Source organism: Trachinotus anak, unplaced genomic scaffold, assembly GCF_046630095.1.
Source record: "Trachinotus anak isolate AG129_WGS33_773 ecotype Australia unplaced genomic scaffold, CSIRO_AGI_Tana_v1 ptg000045l, whole genome shotgun sequence".
Lineage (NCBI taxonomy): Eukaryota > Metazoa > Chordata > Actinopteri > Carangiformes > Carangidae > Trachinotus > Trachinotus anak.
Window position 1 is genome coordinate 366,824 of NW_027273896.1, and position 25,729 is coordinate 392,552.

At 43.2% G+C, this 25,729-nt stretch overlaps 1 protein-coding gene across 1 annotated transcript; it reads right to left on the minus strand.

The window, feature by feature from the left end:
* Positions 1–8,004: 8,004 nt before the first annotated feature.
* LOC139615297 (uncharacterized) lies at positions 8,005–15,266 on the minus strand. The gene is made up of 6 exons (XM_071473117.1): positions 12,157–15,266; positions 9,699–9,743; positions 9,526–9,617; positions 8,863–8,973; positions 8,279–8,555; positions 8,005–8,142 (listed from the first exon to the last, which is right to left on the minus strand). The coding sequence occupies exons 1-6, from the start codon at positions 12,184–12,186 to the stop codon at positions 8,053–8,055; spliced, it is 645 nt and encodes a 214-aa protein (XP_071329218.1). The 5' UTR covers positions 12,187–15,266; the 3' UTR covers positions 8,005–8,052.
* Between the last annotated feature and the right edge of the window lie 10,463 nt (positions 15,267–25,729).

The following is a 25,729-nucleotide window of genomic DNA, read 5'->3' on the forward strand; positions in this document are numbered from 1 at the left end:
CCAGCAGGTCTGTAAACAGAGAGATGATTGGCTGAATGTTAATAATGAGTTTCTGATTGGAGTTTGGTCCAGATGTCCTGATCCACAACCTGGCAAAGACAAACTTGTTCTTCTTAATGTTTTATAGCTGATCTATAAAGCATCAGTAAATGATTTATTAACTCTCAATAAATCAATTATTTAAACCGTATAAAGTCATGGAGCCTCATCATGTTTGGGGTGGGAAGTGTCCCAAATCCAATGTCTGTGACCTTTAGGATGCTGTTGTCCTATGTTTTCAGTTGAGTCCAGTGGAATCTACTGATGCCACTGTGGAATATTAGAAATATTAGCCACTGATAGGCTTACCTGAACAGGTGAGCTCCAGGATGGAGGAAGAGGAAGCTGATGATGAACACTCCCTCAGGGTAAATCCAGACTGAACACACTCAGAGCTCATCCTCCATACAGACCTCCCTGAGGACTCCTCTCTGCGTCTTGTTGAAACAGCAGATCCACAGTCCAGCTCTCTACAGGCTACAGCTGCTTCCTTCAAGGTCCAGTCATTGTCTTCCACTGGTCTCCACTCTCTATGTTTCACCTCCAGTGTACCTGCACAGCGACTGGCTCCTCCCACCAACCTGACAGGCCCTGAACACAAAGAAGAGAGTCATCAGTAAAACAAGTAAAGTGAGTTTGATGAGAACAGAAACGAACCAAATCAAAGCTGCAGCTCCTCTTCTACCTGAGCAGGTGAGTCCAACAGCTTTGCCAGGTGAGCAAGTGGTTCTAGCTGAGCCTGAGCTTCTACAGTCCAGGAAAGCAGACTCATGGCCTCCACACTGGAACTCTTTGGTCCACATTGGAGCCTCCACTTCTCCATAGAGCGCCCCCTGGAGGACTGAAGGACGCCCACAGCCAAGCTGCCTACAGACCACCTCTGCATCCTGCTGGTCAAAGTCAGCTTCACACACTGAGGACCACCACTGGTGAGACTGGTTAGACTGGTGAGACTTGACCTCCAGTCTGCCTGAACACAGACTGGTCCCATTCACCAGCCTGACAGAGTCTGCAGAGAGGGGGAACATTTAAAATTCACCTTTATTTCCCATAATTCAAACTTTCAAATCATTAGTCATCATCACAGTCCAGGTGTTGAATCACTCTGTAAAGACTTAAGTCAACCAACAACCTGGACTCAACATCTTCACTAGCACTACATAGCAAATTAAAGAATCGTCACTAGCACTTATTGCTGTGCTAACACTTCTTATCGCACTTAACCTTGATTGTTCCCCTTTCTGTAAGTCGCTTTGGATAAAAGCGTCTGCTAAATGACTAAATGTAAATGTAAAAAGTAAATCTTCACTAATAACTAACTTTACCATTAGCAATTAAAGACACTAACATTTGTCTTACTGCTAACTTACACAGTCATCTTCGTCCCAAAGTAATGTCTGAGTTCAAGGTTTGTTTATTTGCACATGGTCCCTTCTTTATTTTTATTGGTGTTATAGTGTGACAAAAACACACACACACACACAAGACGACACAGAAAACAAGTGTTGACCTATAAAACCCACAATAGGCGAACATACAGACAATATTATGCAGCTATTATACTGATGTATATGGTGATGTAAAATGTTGGCTTAGTGTGCGTGTGTGTGTGTGTGCAGATCATGCCACCAACTGGGAAGGCGACATCCTCCCCCATCCAGCCCCCGGCCCTTCACACAGAGGCCCCAGAGGGAGACAGTCGGGGCGGGTCACTACAGGAGCTCCCCTCCCTCCACCTTCTCTCTCATTTTTTTCCCCCAATATCTTCACCATCATTTTCTTATCACGTCCCATACATATTGTAACATGCAGTAATTATACAACAATTTGGGGTAAAAAATACCTACATTACACATACTCACACAAACACATAGACTCACACTCAACCTGCACCAATATCAGAATACAAAAAAACATATATTTCCCTGTAATTGTTCAGAGTTTCCTGTCAGCTAAGGCCTATCTTTCTATCTTTTATGATATTCATGTGTGGTTTGCAGTAGGGATGTCCCGATTGATTGGCAGCCAATCATGATCATGATGGGAGTTTTTTGTTCTGCTCTGTGGAACAAAGTAAAAGCTTGTTGTTCACTGAATAAGGATGACAGTGGACTTTTTATCAGGTTACGCTGTTGCCTGTTGGAGGCCAGAACCGCTAAACCAGCTGCTACAACAAAACACAATAAATGATCAGTACTGGTGTGGATCGGCTGATCACACTCATAGATGATCAGTATCGGTATTGGCACTTGTGTCCCAAGTTTGCACAGTTGAAGAGAGTCTTTTGGCTTGCCCTCAGCAATGTTAGTTATTCTTTCCAGACCGAAACAGTCCAAAAGCTCCTTTCTCCACATTCTCAACGATGGAGCATCCATACAGTTCCACCATAGTGCAGTGGCTCTCCTGGCTTGAAGAAGTCAAGGGGTTTAGTCTTAAACATTTGACAAACATCCTTCCAGACGTTTTGGATCTTTGAACATTCCCATAGACAGTGACATGGAGTACCTTTCTCTTCCAAACTTTTCACATAAACATCTGGAATATGAGCAGACATATGATGAAACTTGACAGGAATTATCAACATTTTCATTTACCACTTGCATTGAAGCAGTTTAAAGCTTATTATTGTCTGTTTTTGCACTTTGAAACAAGCTATATTCCAGTTGATGGTGTCAATGTCTTGTATATCTAGTTTTTTCAGGCATTTCATTTATCTAGTGTTGATTCTGTACTACATGATACCAAAATGTGATCATATTTAGATATGTGGCCCTTCCCTTCTAAAATTACAGGTGTTATTTTCTCATGTTTTGATAAAGGTGGTATACACATTATCTTATCATACTCTGATGACATGAAGCTTTTTAACTGTAAAAAATTAAGTGTTTTAAGTGGTTTTAAGGATTGGATATGTATGACATACAGTGCATCCGGAAAGTATTCACAGCGCTTCACATTTTGTTATGTTACAGCCTTATTCCAAAGTGGATTAAATTCATTTTTTACCTCAAAATTCTATACACAACCCAAAAAAGACTAAGTGAACAAAGTTTGCTTTAAATTTTTGCAAATATATTAAAAATAAAAAACAAAAAAATATCACATATACATAAGTATTCACGGCCTTTGCCATGACACTCAAAATTGAGCTCAGGTGCATCCTGTTTCCACTGATCATCCTTCAGATGTTTCTACAACTTGATTGGAGTCCACCTGTGGTAAATTAAGTTGATTGGACATGATTTGGGAAGGCACACACCTGTCTATATAAGGTCCCATAGTTGACAGTGTATGTCAGAGGACAAACCAAGCCATGAAGTCCAAGGAATTGTCTGTAGACCCCTGAGCAAGGATTGTATCGAGGCACAGATCTGGGGAAGGGTACATAAACATTTCTGCAGCATTGAAGGTCCCAGTGGCCTTATTCATCCGTAAATGGAAGAACTGTGGAACCACCAGGACTCTTCCTAAAGCTGGCCGCCTGGCCAATCTGAGCAGTCGGGGTAGAAGGGCCTTAGTCAGGGAGGTGACCAAGAACCTGATGGTCACTCTGACAGTGCTCCAGCGTTGTTCTGTGGAGAGAGGAGAACCTTCCAGAAGGACAACCATTTCTGCAGCACTCCACCAATCAGGCCTGTATGGTAGAGTGGCCAGACGGAAGCCACTCAGTAAAAGGCACATGACAACCCACCTGGAGTTTGCCAAAAGGCACCTGAAGGACTCTCAGACCATGAGAAACAAAATTCTCTGGTCTGATGAAACACAGATTGAACTCTTTGGCCTGAATGCCAAGCGTCATGTCTGAGGAAACCAGGCACCACTCATCACCTGACCAATACCATCCCTACAGTGAAGCATGGTGGGTGCAGTATCATGCTGTGGGGATGTTTTTCAGCAGCAGGAACTGCAAGACCAGTCAAGGTTGAGGGAAAGATGAATGCCGCAATGTACAGAGACATCCTTGATGATAACCTGCTCCAGAGCACTCTGGACCTTGGACTGAGGCGAAGGTTCACCTTCCAACAGGACAACGACCCTAAGCACACAGCCAAGATAACAAAGGGGTGGCTTCGGGACAACTCTGTGAATGTCCTTGAGTGGCCCAGCCAGAGCCCAGACTTGAACCTGACTGAACATCTCTGGAGAGATCTGAAAACGGCTGTGCACCGACGCTCCCCATTCAACCTGATGGAGCTTGAGAGGTTCTGCAAAGAAGAACGGGAGAAACTGCCCAAAAACAGGTGTGCCAAGCTTGTGGTATCATACTCAAAAAGACTTGAGGCTGTAATTGCTGCCAAAGATGCTTCAACAAAGCATTGAGCAAAGGCTGTAAATACTTATGTACGTTATATTTTTGTTTTTTATTTTTAATAAATTTGCAAAAGGTTCAAGCAAACTTTTTTCACTTTGTTATTATGGGGTATTGTGTGTAGAATTTTGAGGTAAAAAATGAATGTAATCCATTTTGGAATAAGGCTGTAACATAACAAAATGTGGAAAAAGTGAAGCCCTGTGAATACTTTCCAGATGCACTGTAGTTGATCAAAAGGAAGTAAAACTGTCTACATAAAGATCCATCATTTTCTGGATACCTTTAATATTCCCTGACCTAAATCCTCTACAGGCATATCACCTGTATGTTTGTGTCCTGCATGTCAAACACATTTTTAATCAAAGGTTTCTTTAATGTTTTGATGTCCGAAGAGTATAGTTACAAATTCAAAGGTAGATCTGAAATGGACTCTTGCTGGATGCATACACTGGCTGGAGGCGCTGCTGTACAAAGATAATATGATGCTGAGCTCAGGCAAGGAAAGATTAGCATATTTGGCTTGCTACACCTGACAGGCCCCATGCCAGACACCACGCTGCTAAGGAGGCATCAGAAGCAGTGTGACTGGACACAGAAGTGTGGCAAACTTGGAGAAGTGAAGGCTAGGCTAGCAGCTAACCTGACCAAGCCAGCAGTCCCCTCAGTAATGCCAGCCAATGTTCGATCACTGGACTACATCAGACTTTTGAGAATTTCACTACAGAATGTGAGAGACTGTTGTGTCTATTTGTTCACTGAGACGTGGCTTAATGGCAGTGTTTGGGACACCACAATACAGCTGGTGGGGCTATCACTACACAGATAGCCTCTCTATCTGGCAAGCTACGTGGAGGAGGCCTGGCTGTATATGTGAACAAATCATGGTGTCATGACACTCAGGTAGTCTCCCAGCTCTGTTCACCACATGAGTTCATACTTGTGAAATGTCAACTGTTCTACTTGCTGGTGTTGGGATCTCAAGCCATGGGTTCTGAGAAGAGCAATGGAGAGGCCTACATGTCCCTCAAAAGCCTGAGTCTCAAGCCATGCATCCTGAAAGGAACAAAGGAGAGGCCTACATGCCTCTCCAGAAGCCTGAGTCTCAAACCATGCCTCATGGAAAGAACAAAGGAGAGGACTACATTTCCCTCCAGGCTACGGAGCCAAAACCACCCCCACAATTCACACCTATGTGTGAATTAGAGTTTTCAAAGAAAACTCAGCACCGGCATTGGTCGAGGCCAGGCATTCTCAGCAGGGATCCTCGGTGATGTCACTCAGGTAATAAAAGCGGCGCTGCGACCCTCCTCCTATGCTTAATTCCCATGCACCAGTTACAGTAGAGAGCTACTACAGCTCTCTCTGCGACTCGGCTGCTGAAAGGGAGCAATCTGCAACATTTGACCTTTTTCCACCACTTCTTAAAGCCCAGGTCACAGTCTTCAACTCGCGGGCCGAGCGCATAGACTGCTGTTTGTTTCCTTTTCTTTTCGGATCCGACGTAGATCACTGTGCAATCAGCTGATTTTACGTCCTGTGAGGACGAGCGCCGACTTTGTTAAGGACAAAACAAAGTTCACCGTCCCTCATCTGTGATCTTCCCGCTGCCGCCAAGGAACTCATCACTGTCATCGCCAGGAGAGCGAGACACGACCCGCCAAGCTCCCAGCCAAGGACTGAGCTGTGGAGAACCAGAGCAGACTTTCTGTTCTAACTCCGAAAGATCGGAGCAACTCACAGTAAGAGGCTGATGTCTGGGCAGAGACACAATTAGTGTCTAACCCATAACCTAACCGCGCGCCCGTGCCCAACGTAGCACTCTTCAGAGTGCTGCGCTTTTTACCTAACCTAACCCATGATGACCTTTAACCCTACCTCACTGTAAACCTAACAATAACCACCCCTGGACTTATTTTTTTCGAGTTGAGCTGTGTGACACTACTGCAGGGCGGCTGTGATGGAGTGAGCATGACTTGGCCACTGCTAGTCAGTGGCTGGGTAAACTTTTATTTTTTCTAACCCACACGACACACTTGGTGACCTTATCAGAACTAGAGGCTTAATCATAATCATATGTCCATGATGATTGATGTTATATACCTTATTGTCTTGAAGCTTGAAGGGGGATCCACACTGTCCAACAAGAATAAACAAAGAGTCCAGGACTTGGCATATGCATGGGACCTCCCATCCCTTACTGAGAACAACAGGAGGTGGCTTTTTGAGAAGCTGTTGATCCATGCTGTGAGTGAAAGTTTGAGAAATGTCTGTCTATCATAAGTCACACTTCATGTTTTTTTTGGTTTTTTAATCCTGTGCGTGATGTTTTGGTGATAAATACACATGGATAAGTTTCTAAAAAAATGTCTGACAAAATTAAAATGCTGCACTTATTCCTGATGGTTTCTGTTCTTGATGTCTTATTACTATTAACAGGTTATAGGACGTGTGACGAGGCAAATTAAGCAGCTGAGACGAGGTCTTAAAGAAACCCCAATGTGGACACTGGTGACCCAAAGACCTGACACAGTGGCCCTGCTTTTTCCTAAAGATGTGGCAGGGAATGTCAGCGCTGAGGTGAATTTAATTACTCTGATCTTTTAGTGATAAATTTGTAGTAAATATTATGGTTCATACCTGGTTGGCATCTATTACTGTCCGTTTTCAGTCTTGTTTTTGTTATTTATGTCTTCCTACATACATAACCCACAATTGACATCATAGGTCAAACATAACTGGTTGATACCCAAGAGTGCAAAGAGTATGCATTTAAGAATCAAAAATGATAAAAGTCTTTCTCATGCTATTTCTTTCAATGCAGATACTTCTTCAGCGAATCACATGGCCTCGTGAGGATGACAGCGATGATGAAGACTGTTCCATTGAAACCAAGTGCCGCGTGTCAGGCTATCTACGACAGTTCATAGCTAATGGTAGGTTCACTTGTCTTAGGGGTTTGGCTAATCTTCTATTCAATGTAAGCTGTTCATGCCATAGTTGGCTATTTATTTATGACTAATCATTATCCATTTAAATCTACTCCATAGCAACACCAACTGAACTGGCCAACCTAGTCAAATTCTGGACTGGATGGGAGGTCCTACCACAGAGTCTCTCTGTTGAAGTCATCGAGAGCAGATACCCCACAACCCACTTCAAAGGCTGGCTGAATTGTTGTATTTGTAGAACTATAACTTGAAGGGTAACCCACAGATGTTGTCCTTACTGGTTTGACACATCAGATGTATAAAATATCGAAGTTGTTAAATGGTGGACTGATTTTATTTTTACATTGTTACAGAGCTCAAAGTTCTTTGCAATATTACAAAATATCTGAAGCTCAACTGTCATAGAAAAATGTGGCATGTTAAATTACATGCTTACAGACAAACATTACATGTTTTGGTATGAGTGGCAGTTTAATGTATTGCTTATAACCAATCTCTTCACTCAACTAAACCATTGATGCAGGAGTTTAAAGTGGACTTGACTGTACTTTTCACTGATATAACTGAAGGGAACTGAAGTCTGCAAAAACATTAATAGATCAACACAAAACTGAAGTCTTTCTGATCAGTTCATTCAGAGGTCATGAAATTGCTCACAAAATTTAACAGCAGCAATGTAGATATCGGCACCAAAGGACTGAGATGCAGCTCTTGGGTCAACTGCATCTCTCAAAGATGTCAGTTGTCCATCGGTCATTGGGCATGCTGTGTGTGGAACAATGACAAGTGGTCATCACAAGGAAGTCCACTGTTTTCCCACTCAATGTCTGGAATATCCATGCCCTACAAATAGAGAGCATTTTAGATTGTATGAAGTAACAGTAGGCACACTTTAAAATACTTTATGCTCTTAGCTTCTAATTCAATAGCTTAAACATGTGAACCAAATGATTCATTCAAATCACATATTTGAACATACCTCTGTGTTATCTGGTTCTGGAACTGGGTAATGTGTACGACCGAGCTCCCACAGCTGGTTAGGGGTCATATGGCTCTCTGTTCTCAGTGGATGGTTGTCCCAACCATCGCGGAAAGTATCCAGGTCATCCTGCAGGCGTAGGAGGAACACAAAGTGGCAGCAAAAGAGGTGTGTTTCATTGGCGATGCTGAGGAAGCCCTCTTCTTCAAGGTAGAGGAGAACATCATAGTAGATGCAGGTTACAGCTGCCCACAGGTCTCTCCACAGCCACTCAGTCCTGGAAATTTTTAATTTAAAAAATACATTTTAAATATTTTTTTATCCACAGTGAGTGCACAAACATTTTAATTTAAAATATCTAACCTATTTAAAACCATTAATTTCTTCTTTACTTTGTATTTATGCATAACCCACTATACTTAGAACTTTCATACATACTGCATGTCATTACACCCTATGCAAATGTAACAAATAATAGTACATATTATACTCCTGTTAGCAATTGTATGCTAACATACTACCACTATATGGTATCAGTGAGGTGATTAGCAATTAGCATCTAGTATCTATTCTACTGAACAAACCGTTGGTTGTGAACACTCTTCCCGGATATAAAGCTGTTCCTTCCAGTGCCACGGACTGTAAACATGATGCGTGCAACATCCATGTTTTCAACTCCGTGATCTGCACGTACCCTAAAGGAGACACAAAACACTTTCAAAGATCATATATATGAAAAATTGGTTACATATAATTGGTTGATTAATGCAACTGTGCAATGAGAGTGGTTGAAGCATCTGAAAGTAAAATTCTGAAAATAAAATTTAACTGTTATTTATCATTCTAGTTTCGCATTCACAATCTTTCTTACCAAAAGTTAGGAAACAGGGGTAATATATGCTTTATATAGCCACAGAAATATATTATGAACCGTGCTTATCTTTGACCTGGTATTTTCCCTACCATACAACTCATCTCCCAGACACACAAGTTATTACTGTGCATTCAGTAGTGCTGTTCTAAATTCTAGCGTTCACTGAGACCAGTGAGTAAACAAAATCGTGTAGGAGATAAAGTTTAAGAAGTATTCAGATTTTAATTATTCCAAGTAAAGTTTTTTAACATACATCTTAACACTTCTCTGAAGGGGATGTTTTAGTACTGTAATTAAATAAATGTTGTTACTTTCCACCACTAATAGTGCTGCTGTAGTGCAAAATCCTGACGCTAACCCTATATTCATTTACCTGAGAGGAAAACCAAACTTCTCAACAGATTCTTGGAAGAATGCCAGGGTGGTTGATGCGAGGTTGTTGGAGGCTGCACCAAGATACATTATCTGCAGCACAAATGCAATTACACCTCTATGTGGCACTCAAGTAGAGAAATATGTGCACTTTGTCCAAACAATTCTACCAACCTTAGGAGAAAAGCCATCAATGCCTCCAAAGACAAAATGTTGTAGCTGAAAGAGAAAAAACATTTGTCAACTTGTAATGGGAAATTTTGGTATAACTCATGTGTGCCTATTCAAAACTGTGTAACCAATGACTGTGTGGATAGTTCTAATGAAGTTTTTGAACCTAACCTTTGTACACCCTTTATGGTTGTGTAAAAGACCTCTGTGTGAACTGATGAAGAACACATGTACACAATATATGTGGATGTCTTTGCCCTTCTTGTTGTGATAAGTGTGTTGTTCATTTGACCCCTGTGGAGACAGAGCTGTGAGTTACAGTGACATTGCGTTGGGGGAGAGGCAAGCAGGTGAAGACTCAGCACAGAGACAATCCCATGAGAGAGAGTATCGTATTTTGTCTTTGTGGAATGTGTTTTTGGAACTATAAGACTGTGGCCCTGGGTAACATCTTCAGGCCACTCACTCATTGACTGTACTGCTGTTCGGTTGTGTTTGTGTGACTCCATTCATGAATGTTTATTAAACTCAAGAAAGACAGCTGACGCGTGAAGATCTCCTTTTTCAACTCTTTATTGAACAAGGTAATAGTTTTTGCCACCACACTATAACATACTGCAAGTATGAGGTCCAAGAGGTTAGCTGTTATGGTGCATATACAGTGACATAAAAGAAGCAGTATAAAATGTGTCATGGTGCATACTGATAACAACTACATACTTTAAAAACACACTTTAAATTCATACACTTAGTCAAAAAGATTGCCAAATATGAATTTACCGAATCAATTTATGGTTCGTATCTATGTGCATCAAAGACTGGGGTCCTGGAACTGAGTAGGTCTGTCGAGCAATACATCCTACCTGGACCATTCGGTTAATGACACCAGTGGTGTCAACACAGTGCATGGAGGCTCTGATACAGTTATACTGCACCCTCAGTCCTCTGGCTTGCAGGAGGGCTTTCATCATTCGATACCCAGAGTTAGGCTGCCTAGATTTAATCTCTCTCACACACTGATCTAACTCGTCATCTGTCATAGTGCTATAGAGTGCCTTTACAGAGAGGTCAAACTCAGCCATGCGTCGGTACACTGTTCGTCTGGACATCCCCAAGAGTTTAGCTATACATGGAACAGACAGATTAAGTTCCAGAAGTTTGCTGAGGTAGTCTGGGGATATGGTCATCCGTTGTCGCCCAGCTGGTCCTTCCTCAAACTGCACAACTGCAATGTGTTGCTCCCTTTGCTCTTTCTCCAAATTGATGAGATTGTGTAGCTGTGTCAGTGCATCTAAAATAGCTGGACAAACAGTTACTTGACTGGACACAGCATTTAAAAACAAGTTCTTGTGTGCAAGTGAACTCTAAGAAGTCCAGAGTGGATATAAAAATGAATATTAGGCTGTATAAAAACTAATTACTGAGAAAAGACTGTAGCGCAAAAGCTGAGAAATGGTAACGTCGTAATAATTCCTATGACCACAGCTGGCCACAGTGGTCTACAACAGCTGTTTGAGAAGCGCAGTACAAGGAATACAACTCAAAAATGAACTAGGTTTGATTTTAATAAGTTGTAGGAAACCATCAAACACATAGTCTGAGGCGTTTCTTAAATATAGACCTAAGAGAACTGTAGTTTTCATGTAACAAAGAAAATTTATTTGATTAATCGAGTAATCGGATAAAAACATATTTTATACATTTTTTTGTCTTTTTTATTGCACTTTTCGCTCCATAACCTGTCATCTGTCAACACCCACCAGGAATGACGAGGACCCATGAGAGCTCACAAATTCGTACATAATAGTGCGATATAGCAGAATGTAGCTTCTATAAAGAGAACCATAAAACTATTTCCATCGAGAGGAGTAGAAGGAAAGAAAAGGGATGTGATGGGTCATAGATTACGTTGTGATTTTTGACCTCCACAATCAGCAGCTCTTCGTTCATGATGTCAACGTGATGAAATGTCTGAAAACCTCTGACCTGTTGACTTCAGGCCTACCTCCACCTAATATGACGTTTTCAAGGTGGTAATGCAGAGAAATATGATCTGCTGTGAACACAGTGTATTTTATTTTTAAAAATAACCAGATGTTTTATTTTGTTAATGCCGCCGTGCCGGAGTGGAGTCGGTACCGGCTGTGACAGAGCTGGACGGCTACGCAGCCGCAACTGGTGGAAACACACAAATTTACTAGAGTTAAAGCATATGAGACGCAACGCACACGCATCTGGTATTATCTTTGGTGTTAGCGCGTTGTGCTAACGTACATTAAAAGTAGTCTGTGTGCGCTTTAGCGTGCTTCCATCACCTTTCATCACCGGACGAAAAAAACAAGCCCCCCACCCCCATGCACACACGGCAGCACCAAAATGAAAACCCTGGCTAACTTACAGCAACCACGATATGCTGTCACCAACTGTCAAGGTTTAATGTACTGTCAGTGGTCAAACTCACCGAAGCACCATCTCTCCAGTCGCTTGCCATGGGTGAGAAGCCGGCTTCTTCTTCTGCTGCTTCTTCTTGTTCTTTCCTTCAGAGTCGGTGTCACATGACCAGTGGAGCGTAACCTGATTGGCTGGACGTTGGATGAATTGAGACAGGGATCGATTGCTTCTCCCTAGTGACCCGGATGTTAACTCTGTAACTTTTTACACTGAATTTTTTGCGACTGAATTTTTTGCGACTGAATTTTTCAAGACATTGAATTTTTTTTTTTTACACTGAATTTCATATTTAGATTGAATTTTTTGCGACTGAATTTTTTGAGATGAATTTTTTTTACACTGGTTTTATTTAGATGTTGAATTTTTTTTATATGTCGAATTTTAAAAAAAATGAATATTTTGAGACATCAAAAATTTTTTTACACTGAATTTATTTCAACATTGAAAAAGATCGGAGGTGAAAAAAAAATGAGTGCTTGAAATTTAATGGTTTTTAAAATTCAAAGTCTGATTTCGATGCTGAAAAAATTCAGTGTTAGAAATTCATATTCAAACTCTGATGGCACAGAAAAACTTCCATAGAAAATAAACACCAAACTGTATCTTTGCAAAAACAGCAGATGCAAATTGAAACATCAAATGCACACAATATCATATTTTCACATTATCCCAAGTTATAAGTCACATTTTCCATTTCCCCCCTTTAATAATACCACTCTGTAGTAAGAAACTACTAAATAACAAAATAATAATAGAAATAAATGTTACGACTGTAATAGGATTAGATATTCAAAATGAATATTTCTCCACCAGTTCGCCTTCTATCACCACTTCCTCGTCATCGTCTGTATCAGTCCTATGTAGTAAAGGCATCTGAACTTGATCTCCAGGCATCAAACCGCAACCCATCTCAATATCATAGCCTTCGCAAAGGTCAACAGTACCATACAGAAACAAAACATCACACACAATGATAGAAGAGCTGATACCACAAAATCTGAACCAACACTGCTCCCAACGGTCCTAATTTCTCCTGCAACCAAGCATTCACAGACCATCCAGCTCCTTCCGATGAGCCAAACGCATCCCTTATACGCTTCATTGCATCTATGACACTAGTCAGTTAAATTCAAAGCCACACATAGGCCACCTTGTTTGGCCAAAATATAGTCAAGAGCCATGTCATGTTTCAGCAACATCAGTCTGTGACTCCTTTGAGTATTTGACAAGTATTCAAACCCTCTTATAGTCTCATTTACAAAACCCTGTAGGGTGTAGGTAATATTATCAATGTGATCTGCCAAAAATGTCACACCATACCATGGAAATGATCCTATACCCCACTTCTCTCCTAGACTTATCCTCCAATGGTAGGACTCCAGATTGTGAAATTGTGCCAGTTCCCTTTTCTTCCTACTTCCAGAAATAGCATTAGATTGGACCTCATCAGGTACTTTTCCCTTCTGGACAGCAAGAACCTCATATGGGAGTTTTAGCGTTGCTATGTAACAGCATCCTGTCCACCCATACGGTAAAAAAATGCATGCTTTATCACCACAAACCCACCAAATATCCTTAAAATTCCCTATAGTCACGTTTCCAGGCAAAATTTGGTTCTGCACCATCAAAATTCTACTCTGTTTAAGATGGGGTACATAAAAGGTCACTTCATACAAGTCATCATTAGCCTTATGTCTATGCCTACCCAAATTCATCATATACTTGTTACAGTCTGATATTCCCATAAACATCCCAGGCCCATTATGAGTATCATTTGAACAAAAACAGTCTTTTGCCCTCACAGATTTCACATCCATTACATCAGGGACCGCTGTTATCATATTTTCATACTGATCAAGTAAATTCACATACGGTAATTCCCTCAACCAAGAACAATTATGTCTAGGTCTAAACAGATGCACTGACAAAGCCATCACTGTATCTTCAGCAGCTACACAGCCAAGTTGAACAACTGTCAGAGAAGTGTTTGGACCTGGAGGGACAATCTAAGCGTCAGAATTTGAGCATCGCGGGAGTCAAGGAAGGGGAAGAAATGGGCCAGAAAGCCAGGGATTTTGTGGCACAGTTGCTTATGGAGGTTTTACAGCTGGATGAAAAACCAGTGATCGACCGAGCCCACAGAGCCCTGAGACAGCGTCCCGGGGACAACGAGCCACCTTGGCACCTGATTCTAAGGGTGCACTACTGTCATCCTGCAAAAGGTCATGAAATCCAAAAGTCTCACTTATTGAGGGCAGCGAATCCAAGTCTTCAGAGACTTTCCACCCACTGTAGTTAAACGCAGAGCCGCCTTCACTCCGGCCAGGAAGTTGCTGCGAGACCAGCCTGGAGTTAAATTTGGTCTCCTATACCCAGCCAAGTTGAGAGTGACATATAATGGTAAAGACACCATGTTCACAGACCCTGAAGAGGCCCATCTGTATGCTGAATGCCACTTCGGTCAGGGTCGTACCTGAGGTGCACATTTAGGAGCATGGACCATTCACTTCTGATACAGACTGGAGATAAATGACAACTAGACCAGAAGTATTGTTAAAAACCACCTATGGACAATTACATAATAATAACATAGCCACAACCATGGTAACAATATTACTTTGACAGAATGGTCACTGAATTTGAGAGTATTAGGAACACAATGATGCCTTGATATTATAATCAATATTATTATTTCTGACTGCTATAGGCCTGGATTTCCCTATTATAATGTGAAATATTTTTATTTAATTTTTTTTAATTTTGTTTACTTATTTGATTTCTGCCTGCATGTCTACTAGAATGCATATTTCATTTGGTTTTTTTGAACAATTAGATTATTTCCTTGGACATTATTGCACAGCAGAGACAGCATGGCTTTAAGTCACTCAATGGAGGGGACACCCTGTTAATCCTAGGGGTTTGAATGAATTAATGACTGTAAGCCCTGGAGTTTTGTGTTTATTTCAATAAGGTCTGCTAAGACGTGGAAGTTTACATATCTTTTCAATGCTGTTAATGGGGGATATTTAATCGCTTTTGTAACTGAATAGGTTTTGTTGGAAATTTAACAACTGTAGGGCTACTAGCTATTGTAGGATTAAGAGTTCAACCACAATCAGTTGTTAGAGTTTCTTCTCTGTTAGAGAGGTTAGACTACACATTTCTGATGTTTTTGTTTTTCTGTTTATCTGTGTCTTGGGTGGGAGGGCGGATGGAGTGTCATTTAACTCATAGTTACACATATCCAGCAGAGTGGGGAGAGAGTCTATGGATGGATGCCTGCAACCACCCTACATAATGCACAATAATAACAACAGGAGGGATGATATAACATTCTACTCATGGAATGTTAATGGTGTTTACGAGTCAGTTAAAAGAGGCAAAGTGCTCGCTCACCTTAAATCCTTGCAGGCTGATGTCATTTTCTTACAGGAAACCCACCTGAAGAACGACTCGCATGCTAGGCCTCTCTCTCTCTCTCTCTCTCTCTCTCTCTCTCTCTCTCTCTCTTCTCTTCCCCCTGTCACAGTCACTGGAGCCGACAAAGGAGAACCCAGAAGCACGACAAAGAGACAGGCGAGTAGCAGGGGATAATCACTTTACTGGTTCCAGAAAACAGGCAGAGTCAAAACCAGGAGATCAGATTTAGGCAAACAAATCCAACAGGGAGCAGGCAGGTAATCGTAATCCGAGAAAACAGGCAAAACTGGGTCAGAACAGGAGGGCAGTACTAAGAAAACGCTGGAAAGCTTGGCAACAAAGAACACAAGACAATCTGGCAGGGAACAAATGAAAATGGACTGGTATATATACACAGAGGGACTAATGAGCAAATGGACTGCAGGTGAGGAGGAGATGGGCAGGGAAAACCAGGTGAGGGAAATGAGTAGATTGTAAGGCCGGGACGGAAGGCAGGGTCTGAAATGACAGGAGAGTTAGTGACATGGAACCAAAATAAAAACAAACTAAAGAGTTAGTGTAACTATGTTACAGAACCCCCCCCTCTAGGGACGGCTCCTGCCGTCCCACCCGGTTGATCAGGATGAGCCCGGTGGAAGTCCGTGATAAGAGCTGGATCCAGGATGCTGCGAGCAGGGACCCACGAGCGTTCCTCAGGGCCGTAACCCTCCCAGTCAACCAAGTACTGCACTCCTCTGCCACGTCGCCGGGATTTGATGAGCCGACTGACAGTGTATGCCGGTGCCCCATCAATGAGCCGGGGGGGAGGTGGGGGTTTGGAGGGGGGAAGAAGTGGGCTCTCATTAACAGGTTTGACCTTGGAAACATGGAATGTGGGGTTAATCCTCATGGATGATGGTAGACGGAGACGGACAGCCACAGGATTGATTATTTTAGAGACCGGGAACGGGCCCACAAAACGGGGAGCCAACTTCTTGGAGTCCACTCGGAGAGGAAGATCCCGTGTTGACAGCCAGACACGTTGTCCTGGGGTGTACCGGGGTGCAGGATTGCGATGTCGATTGGTTGATCGTTGGTAACGGGCGGAAGAGCGCAGGAGTGTGGAGCGGGCCTGCATCCAAGTGCGTCGACACCGTCGGATGAATGCCTGAACAGAGGGAACGCTGGCTTCACGTTCTTGTTCCGGAAAGAGTGGTGGTTGGTAGCCCCGGGAGCATTGGAAGGGTGAAAGACCAGTGGCTGAACTGGGCAGAGTATTATGAGCATACTCAATCCACAGGAGCTGCTCAGACCAGGAGGAGGGATTGCGGGAAGCAAGGCAGCGCAGAGCTGTCTCCATCTCTTGATTCATGCGTTCCGCTTGACCATTGGATTGTGGGTGAAAACCGGATGACAAACTGACAGTAGCCCCCAGCATCCTGCAAAACTCGGACCAAAAGTGAGAGGTGAATTGAGGTCCCCGGTCAGAGACCACATCAGATGGGAGACCATGTAGCCGGAACACATGCTGTAACAAAATTTCAGCCATTTCCTTGGCAGTGGGTAATTTGGGTAATGGTATGAGCCGGGCAGCTTTGGAAAAACGATCAATAACAGTGAGTATAACTGTGTTACCGTTAGAAGGTGGTAGGCCGGTGACAAAGTCCAAAGAAACGTGAGACCAGGGACGGCGAGGGACTGGCAGAGGATGAAGGAGACCGGATGGAGCTTGATGAGAGATCTTATATTGAGAGCAGATATGGCAAGCAGCAACAAACTCTCTGGTGTCCCTTTCCATGGAAGGCCACCAGAAGCGCTGTCGAAGAAGAGCCAAAGTGCGTCTCACCCCAGGATGGCAAGCCAGACGAGAAGAGTGCCCCCACTGGAGAACTTCTGAACGGAGACTGTCTGGAACAAACAATCGGTTCTCCGGACAAGCACTAGGAACAGGGTGTTCAGTGTGGGAGCGTTTCACCCTCTCCTTCACTTCCCAGGTTACTGCCCCGATGACGCATGTAGAGGAGAGAATACCTTCAGGCTGGGATGGGGAATCTTCTGACTGGAAGTGACGGGACAGGGCATCAGGCTTGACGTTCTTGGAACCCGGTCTGTACGAGAGAGAGAAGTCAAAACGGTTAAAGAAGAGAGCCCACCTAGCCTGACGAGAGTTAAGTCTCTTGGCTGATCGGATGTACTCCAGGTTTTTGTGGTCAGTCCAAACCACAAATGGTTGCTCCGCCCCCTCCAACCAGTGTCTCCATTCCTCCAGTGCAAGCTTGACCGCCAACAGCTCCCAGTTCCCAATGTCATAATTCTTCTCCGCTGGGGCCAGTTTCCGGGAGAAGAAAGCACATGGGTGAACCTTCTGGTCCTCAGCCGACCGCTGAGAAAGAACAGCCCCAACACCAGTGTCCGAGGCATCCACCTCCACTATAAACTGGCGAGCAGGGTCTGGAGAGATGAGAATAGGAGCAGAGGTGAAGCGTGACTTCAACTCACCAAAAGCCGCTTCAGCCACGGAGGACCACCGGAAGGGCTCAGTGAGGGAAGTGAGAGCGGTGAGGGGAGCTGCCACTGAACTGTAGTTACGAATGAACCTACGATAGAAGTTGGCAAATCCCAGGAAGCGTTGAAGCTCCTTGCGTGTGGATGGAGTTGGCCAGTCAGTGACTGCCTTGATCTTGGCCGGGTCCATCCGGATGTTGCCAGCGTTGATGATGAAACCCAGGAAGGATACCTCTGAAGTGTGAAATTCACACTTCTCTGCCTTGACAAAGAGCTGGTTTTCCAAGAGCCTCTGGAGGACTTGACGTACATGCACCACATGCTCCTCCCTGGACTTAGAGAAAATGAGAATATCATCCAAGTACACAAAAACAGATATGTTGAGCAGATCCCGCAGAACATCATTGACTAATCCCTGGAAGACTGCAGGAGCGTTAGTGAGCCCAAATGGCATTACCAAATACTCATAATGACCACTAGGAGTATTAAAGGCGGTCTTCCACTCATCACCCTCCCTGATTCTCACCAAATGATAAGCGTTGCGGAGGTCAAGTTTAGAGAAAATGGTAGCCCCTTGTAGTAGTTCAAAAGCAGAGGAGATTAATGAAAGAGGGTACCTGTTTTTTACAGTAATGTCATTAAGCCCCCTGAAGTCAATGCAAGGTCGTAGGGTCTTGTCCTTTTTTTCCACAAAGAAAAACCCTGCTCCAGCAGGAGACGATGATGGTCGTATGATCCCTGCCGTCAGGGAGTCATTGATGTATTTCTCCATAGTCTTTGTCTCAGGAACTGATAAGGAGAAGAGTCGCCCCCTAGGGGGAGATGTACCTGGGAGGAGGTCAATGGCACAATCATAAGGGCGATGTGGTGGCCCGGGCCTTGTTGAAAACCTCCTTCAAATCCAGGTAATCAAGGCTGGAGTTCAAAGGCAAGGGAACACTGCACCAGGAACGGCCTGCAGCTACCCGGAGCACCGGAATAACGTTCCGGAGGAGGCAAACGAGCATCTGATGTAGGAGGAGTCTGGACAGGAGGGCTGACAGGCGATGCAGGGTCCGGACCATGACCTGACAGCGAGAGCCTTTGGAGAAGTTCTTGAATGGTGCTCATGCCCCTATCGTGACGAGCCGCCATCTCCTGCAAACCGCCTGAAATGGAGGTAAGTTGTTCATTGTGGCGCTGAAGAGCACTGGCCTGTGCTCTCAGCTCATTACAGATGGAGTCAGTGTCGGCTGGGTTCATGGTGGCCAGATTGTTCTGTCACAGTCACTGGAGCTGACAAAGGAGAACCCAGAAGCACGACAAAGAGACAGGCGAGTAGCAGGGGATAATCACTTTACTGGTTCCAGAAAACAGGCAGAGTCAAAACCAGGAGATCAGATTTAGGCAAACAAATCCGACAGGGAGCAGGCAGGTATTCGTAATCCGAGAAAACAGGCAGAGTCAAAACCAGGAGATCAGATTTAGGCAAACAAATCCAACAGGGAGCAGGCAGGTAATCGTAATCCGAGAAAACAGGCAAAACTGGGTCAGAACAGGAGGGCAGTACTAAGAAAACGCTGGAAAGCTTGACAACAAAGAACACAAGACAATCTGGCAGGGAACAAATGAAAATGGACTGGTATATATACACAGAGGGACTAATGAGCAAATGGACTGCAGGTGAGGAGGAGATGGGCGGGGAAAACCAGGTGAGGGAAATGAGTAGATTGTAAGGCCGGGACGGAGGGCAGGGTCTGAAATGACAGGAGAGTTAGTGACATGGAACCAAAATAAAAACAAACTAAAGAGTTAGTGTAACTATGTTACACCCCCCCCCCCCCCCCCTTTCTATCTTCTCCTAAACCCAACCGGTCGAGGCAGACGGCCGCCCACCCTGAGCCCGGTTCTGTTGAAGGTTTCTTCCTGTTAAAAGGGAATTTTTCCTCCCCCCTGTCGCCAAGCGCTTGCTCGTTGTGGGAACTGTTGGGTTTTTTTCTGTAACAAAGTAAGGTCTTGACCTGACCCTGTAAAGTGCCTTGAGATAATGTATATTATGATTTGGCGCTATACAAATAAAATTGAATTGAATTGAATTGAATAGGCTCAGGTGTAGGTGGACACAACATATCTATCACTCCAACTTTTCAGTTAAGGCTCGTGGCACAGCCATCTTAATCCGTAGGGGGGTTCCCTTTAAACATCTGTCTACAATAGCAGATAAAGACGGGAAATATGTCATGGTTGTGGGGGAATTTCACTCTACACCTGTAACATTATTAAATATATATGGACCAAATAATGATGATCCAGAATTTTTCAAAAAGGTTTTTAATCTGATTCCAGATATCTCCAGTACTAATCTAATAATTGGTGGAGATTTTAATCTAGTTTTGGACACTTATTTGGATAGGTCTTCTTCACAGAGGGTGGAACCTGTCATGCCTCAGCTGGATAGCTGAGTTCTTTTTTGTTTCCCCCCAGTGTTCTTTGTCTTGTACTTCCTGTTTTATTCTGATACTCACCTCTTATCTCATTTCAGGTTCTTCACTTCCTGCCCTCATGTGTCTTCCCCTTGTGTGATTACCTGCCCTGCCCTAATGTGTTGCACCTGTGTCTCATTGTCTTCCCTCTCCCAGAGTATTTAGTCTCAGTGTTCCCTTCCTTCTGTGCCAGTTCGTCTTGTTCTGTTGTGACTACGGTCCAGCCTTTTTTCCCCCCATGAGCCTGATTAGTTCCTTGTCTTGTTTTTGGTTTTTGACCCTGCCTTTGCCTGCCGATTTGGATACCTTTGCTTCGCTGACTGATCACCCGTGTACCTACTTTGCCTTTATTAAAGGACTTATTGTGAACTTGCAAACTGTGTCTGTCTGCATCTGAGTCCGAGCCATGGTTCAGACCTGACAGAACCTTCCAAGGCCTCTAATCTTCTGAGATCTTATATTGAAAATATGTATGTTTTTGATGTGTGGCAGATTTCTAATGTTACTGGTAAAGAATATTCCTTTTACTCTTAAGTACATAATAGCTATACAAGGATAGACTTTTTCTTGGTTGATGGTAAACTAATGCCATTTTCCTACAATGCAAAATATCACAATATTATTATTTCCGATCACAGCCCGATATCATTTTCATTACAGCTTGGTGAGAATGCACCTGCCCAGAGAAATTGGAGATTCAATCCTCAACTAATCACAGATAAAAAGTTCTGTGAATATCTGGAATCAAACATTAAGTTATTTTTTGAAACTAACAACAATGAAAACACATCTCCTACACTGTTATGGGAAGCCTTTAAGGCTTACTTGAGACGGCACATTATTTCTTTTCAATCCTCTCTCAAGAAGCATAACAAGGCAAAACAACTAGAACTTGAGGAGGAAATCCGCCAACTCGATATGGAAAACACTCTGCGCCCATCATTAGAAAACCATACAAAAATATCAACTCTTAAATTTAAACTTAAGATATTATCAGATAGGATTGGGACGTGCGACGTGCTGCGGTAAGCGTATTGTGTCACTTCCGGTTGTTGGTGGTGTTGTGTTTGTTGCTGCTCTCCCTGAATTCAGCTGATCCTAGTTGTATCTTTGTATATAACCGCTAATTATCTGTTGTACTGTCGAACTTCTGTTCGATCACTCCTAGCTCTCTCCTTCTCTTCGTGAGATTCTCATTGAAACACAGCTGTTTACACGCTAGCTCTGTTAGCTACATTAGCTTAGCAGTTAGCGATGGCTTCTGTCTCTCCCTCTCCTGCTCTCTCTTGCTCAGCCTGCTTCATGTTTAGTTACTCCTCTGCCTCCTTTAGCGATAATGTTACATGTAATAAATGTAGTTTGTTTGCAGTTATGGAGGCGAGGCTCAATGATTTGGAATCTCGGCTCCGCACCGTGGAAACCACATCTTCAGCTTCTCCAGTTAGCCAGCCCCCAGTAGCTGGTGCGGACCGACCCAGTGTAGCTCCGTCTGTAGCTCCTTCTCTCCTCCCAGCAGCTCTCGAGCAGCCGGGAGGTCAGGGCGGCTGGGTGACTGTTCGTAACAAGAAGAGGCTTAGTCTTAAGCAAAAGCTCACGGCTCACCACCAACCTGTTCACGTTTCTAACAGGTTCTCCCCACTCAGCAACACACCCGCTGGGAAACAAACTCTGGTCATTGGTGACTCTATTCTGAGAAACGTGAAGTTAGCGACACCAGCAGCCATAGTCAAATGCATTCCTGGGGCCAGAGCGGGCGACATTGAATCAAACCTGAAGCTGCTGGCGAAGGATAAACGTAAATACAATACGATTGTAATGCACGTCGGCACTAATGACACCCGATTACGCCAATCGGAGATCACTAAGATTAATGTGGAGTCGGTGTGTACTTATGCTAAAACAATGTCGGACTCCGTAGTTTTCTCTGGGCCCCTACCCAACCTGACCAGCGATGACATGTACAGCCGCTTGTCATCGTTCAACCGCTGGTTATCGAGGTGGTGGTCTGCTAACGATGTGGGCTTTGTTGATAACTGGCAGACTTTATGGGGAAGACCTGGTCTGATTAGACGAGACGGCATACATCCCACGCTGGATGGAGCTGCTCTCTTATCTAGAAACTTCACTGAGTTTATTAGAAAGCCAAAGCCCTGACAAACCAGAGTTGAGACCAGGAGGCAGAGTCGCAGTCTTACACTCTTCTCTGCGCCTCTCTTAGAGCAGTCGCCTGCCATTCACCTCCTAAAAACTGTGTCTGTCTCCCGACCACCTACATTTAAATATAATAAATCAAAAGCGAACAGAGGAGGAGTTAGACATGAAAACCTAATAAAAATTAACACAACTGTTAGTCCAGAACCAAATAACAGGAAAATTAAATGTGGCTTATTGAATATCAGATCACTCTCATCTAAATCTCTACTAGTCAATGATCTGATAACTGATCATCATGTAGATCTGCTCTGTCTGACTGAAACCTGGCTGCAGCAGGATGAATATGTTAGTCTGAATGAATCAACACCCCCCACTCATGTTAACGTTCATATCCCTTGAAGCACAGGCCGAGGAGGAGGGGTGGCAGCCATTTATCACTCCAATTTACTAATAAATCCTAAGCCTAAGGTTAATCATAATTCATTTGAAAGCCTTATTCTTAGTCTGTCTCACCCAAACTGGAAGACACAAAAACCAGTCCTACTAGTTACTGTATATCGTCCACCTGCCCCTTACTCTGAGTTCTTATCTGAGTTCTCAGACTTTTTATCTGAGCTAGTTCTCAGCACAGATAAAGTTATCATGGTGGGTGATTTTAACATTCATGTAGATGTTGAAAGTGACAGTCTGAGTATTGCATTTAATTCATTATTAGACTCAATTGGCTTCTCTCAGCATGTTAATGAACCCACTCACTCTTTTAACCATACCCTTGACCTGGTTCTGACTTATGGGATTGACATTGAATATCTAACAGTTTCTCCCAGAAACCCTCTTTTATCTGACCATTCTCTGTTAACATTTTGAGTTTTCAGTCATGGACTACACAGCATCTGGGGAAAAAATCTATTACAGCAGGTGTCTCTCTGACAATACCATCAGCAAATTTAAAGAAAGGATCCCATCAGTACTTAGCCCACTGCCATGTATCAATGCAATAGGAAACAGCTCTCTTAACTTCACATCCACACAGGTTGATGATCTTGCTGACAGTACTGTAGCCTCACTGCGTGCAACTCTAGACACTGTGGCCCCTCTGAGGAAGAAGGTGGTGAGTCAGAGAAGGCTAGCTCCATGGTACAACTCAGAAACACGAGCTTTAAAGCAAAATTCAAGGAAGCTAGAAAGAAGGTGGCATTCTACTAACCTGGAAGAATCTCTAAAGGCTTGGAAAGACAGCCTATTGGCGTATAAAAAAAGCCTCCGTAAAGCCAGAACATCCTATTATTCATCATTGATAGAAGAAAACAAGAACAATCCCAGGTTTCTGTTCAGCACTGTAGCCAGGCTGACAGACAGCCACAGCTCTGTTGACCCATCTATACCTTTAGCCCTCAGCTGTAATGACTTTATGAGCTTCTTTACAGATAAAATTGTCTATGTTAGAGAAAAAATTCACCATCTCCTCCCCACAGCTGGCTCAGATGTACTGTCCAGTTCAGCAGCCTCTGAGTCCACTGTAAGTGGTTTATATTTTGACTGTTTCTCTCCTGTACATCTCTCTGAGCTCGTTTCAACAGTTTCGTCATCTAAACCATCGACTTGTCTTCTTGACCCCGTTCCAACAAGGTTGTTCAAAGAAGTTTTTCCTTTAATCGACACCTCTATATTAAGTCTGATTAACTTATCTTTATCAATTGGTTATGTACCGCAGGCTTTTAAAGTTGCAGTAATTAAACCTCTACTTAAAAAGCCTACTCTTGATCCAGATGTTTTAGCCAATTATAGACCTATATCCAACCTCCCCTTTATTTCCAAAATCCTTGAGAAGGTTGTTGCAAACCAGTTATGTGATTATTTGCACAGGAATGGTTTGTTTGAAGATTTTCAGTCAGGTTTTAGAGTCCATCATAGCACAGAAACAGCTCTGGTTAAGGTTACCAATGATCTCCTCATAGCTTCAGACAATGGACTTGTCTCTGTACTTGTCCTACTAGATCTTAGTGCTGCATTTGACACCATCGATCATAAGATTTTATTACAGAGACTAGAACATATGGTCAGCATCAAAGGAACCACACTAAGCTGGTTTAAGTCATATCTGTCAGATAGACTCCAGTGTGTTCATGTTAATAATGACTCTTCTATCAACACTACAGTCAGTCATGGAGTTCCACAAGGTTCTGTGCTAGGACCAATGCTCTTCAGTCTATATATGCTCCCTCTGGGAAACATTATTAGGAGGCACCAGATGAATTTCCAATGTTAAGCAGGTGACACCCAGCTGTACTTATCCATGAAGCCAGGTGAGACTAACCAGGTAGCCAAGCTTCAGGTCTGTCTTAAGGACATAAAAATCTGGATGACCAGTAATTTCTTACTCTTAAATTCAGACAAAACTGAAGTTATTGTAATTGGCCCAAAACACCTCAGAGATACACTATGTGATAATATACTGACTCTGGATGACATCACCTTGGCCTCCAGTGCTACAGTCAGAAACCTTGGTGTCATTTTTGACCAGGACTTGTCCTTTACTTCACATATAAAGCAAGTCTCTAGGACAGCCTTCTTCCACCTGCGCAATATTGTAAAATCAGACCCATTCTATGTCTAAAGGATGCTGAAAAACTAGTTCATGCATTTGTTACCTCAAGACTGGACTACTGTAACTCTTTATTGTCAGGATGTCCCAAAAATTCAGTAAAAAGCCTCCAATTGATTCAGAATGCGGCAGCACGAGTTCTGACAGGAACTAGGAAACGAGATCACATCTCTCCTGTGTTAGCCTTGTCGTTTCTTAAGCAGCGATGATGTGATGATGATGAAGAAAACTCCACTGACACCGTCTTACTTGTATATAAAGAGGTTTATTACAAAGACGTCCAGCATCAAATCAAGCACTCGAGATTGCCTGAGAGAGGAGTCGAAGCCAATATGAATCTCCTCTGAATAACTGCTCTAACTCCCTGTCTATATAGGCTGGTTGTTTTCGTGAACCTAAGGTACAACATATGTCACCTAACTTACAGAAAAAGGGCTTCCTTACGTAAGATGGGTGAG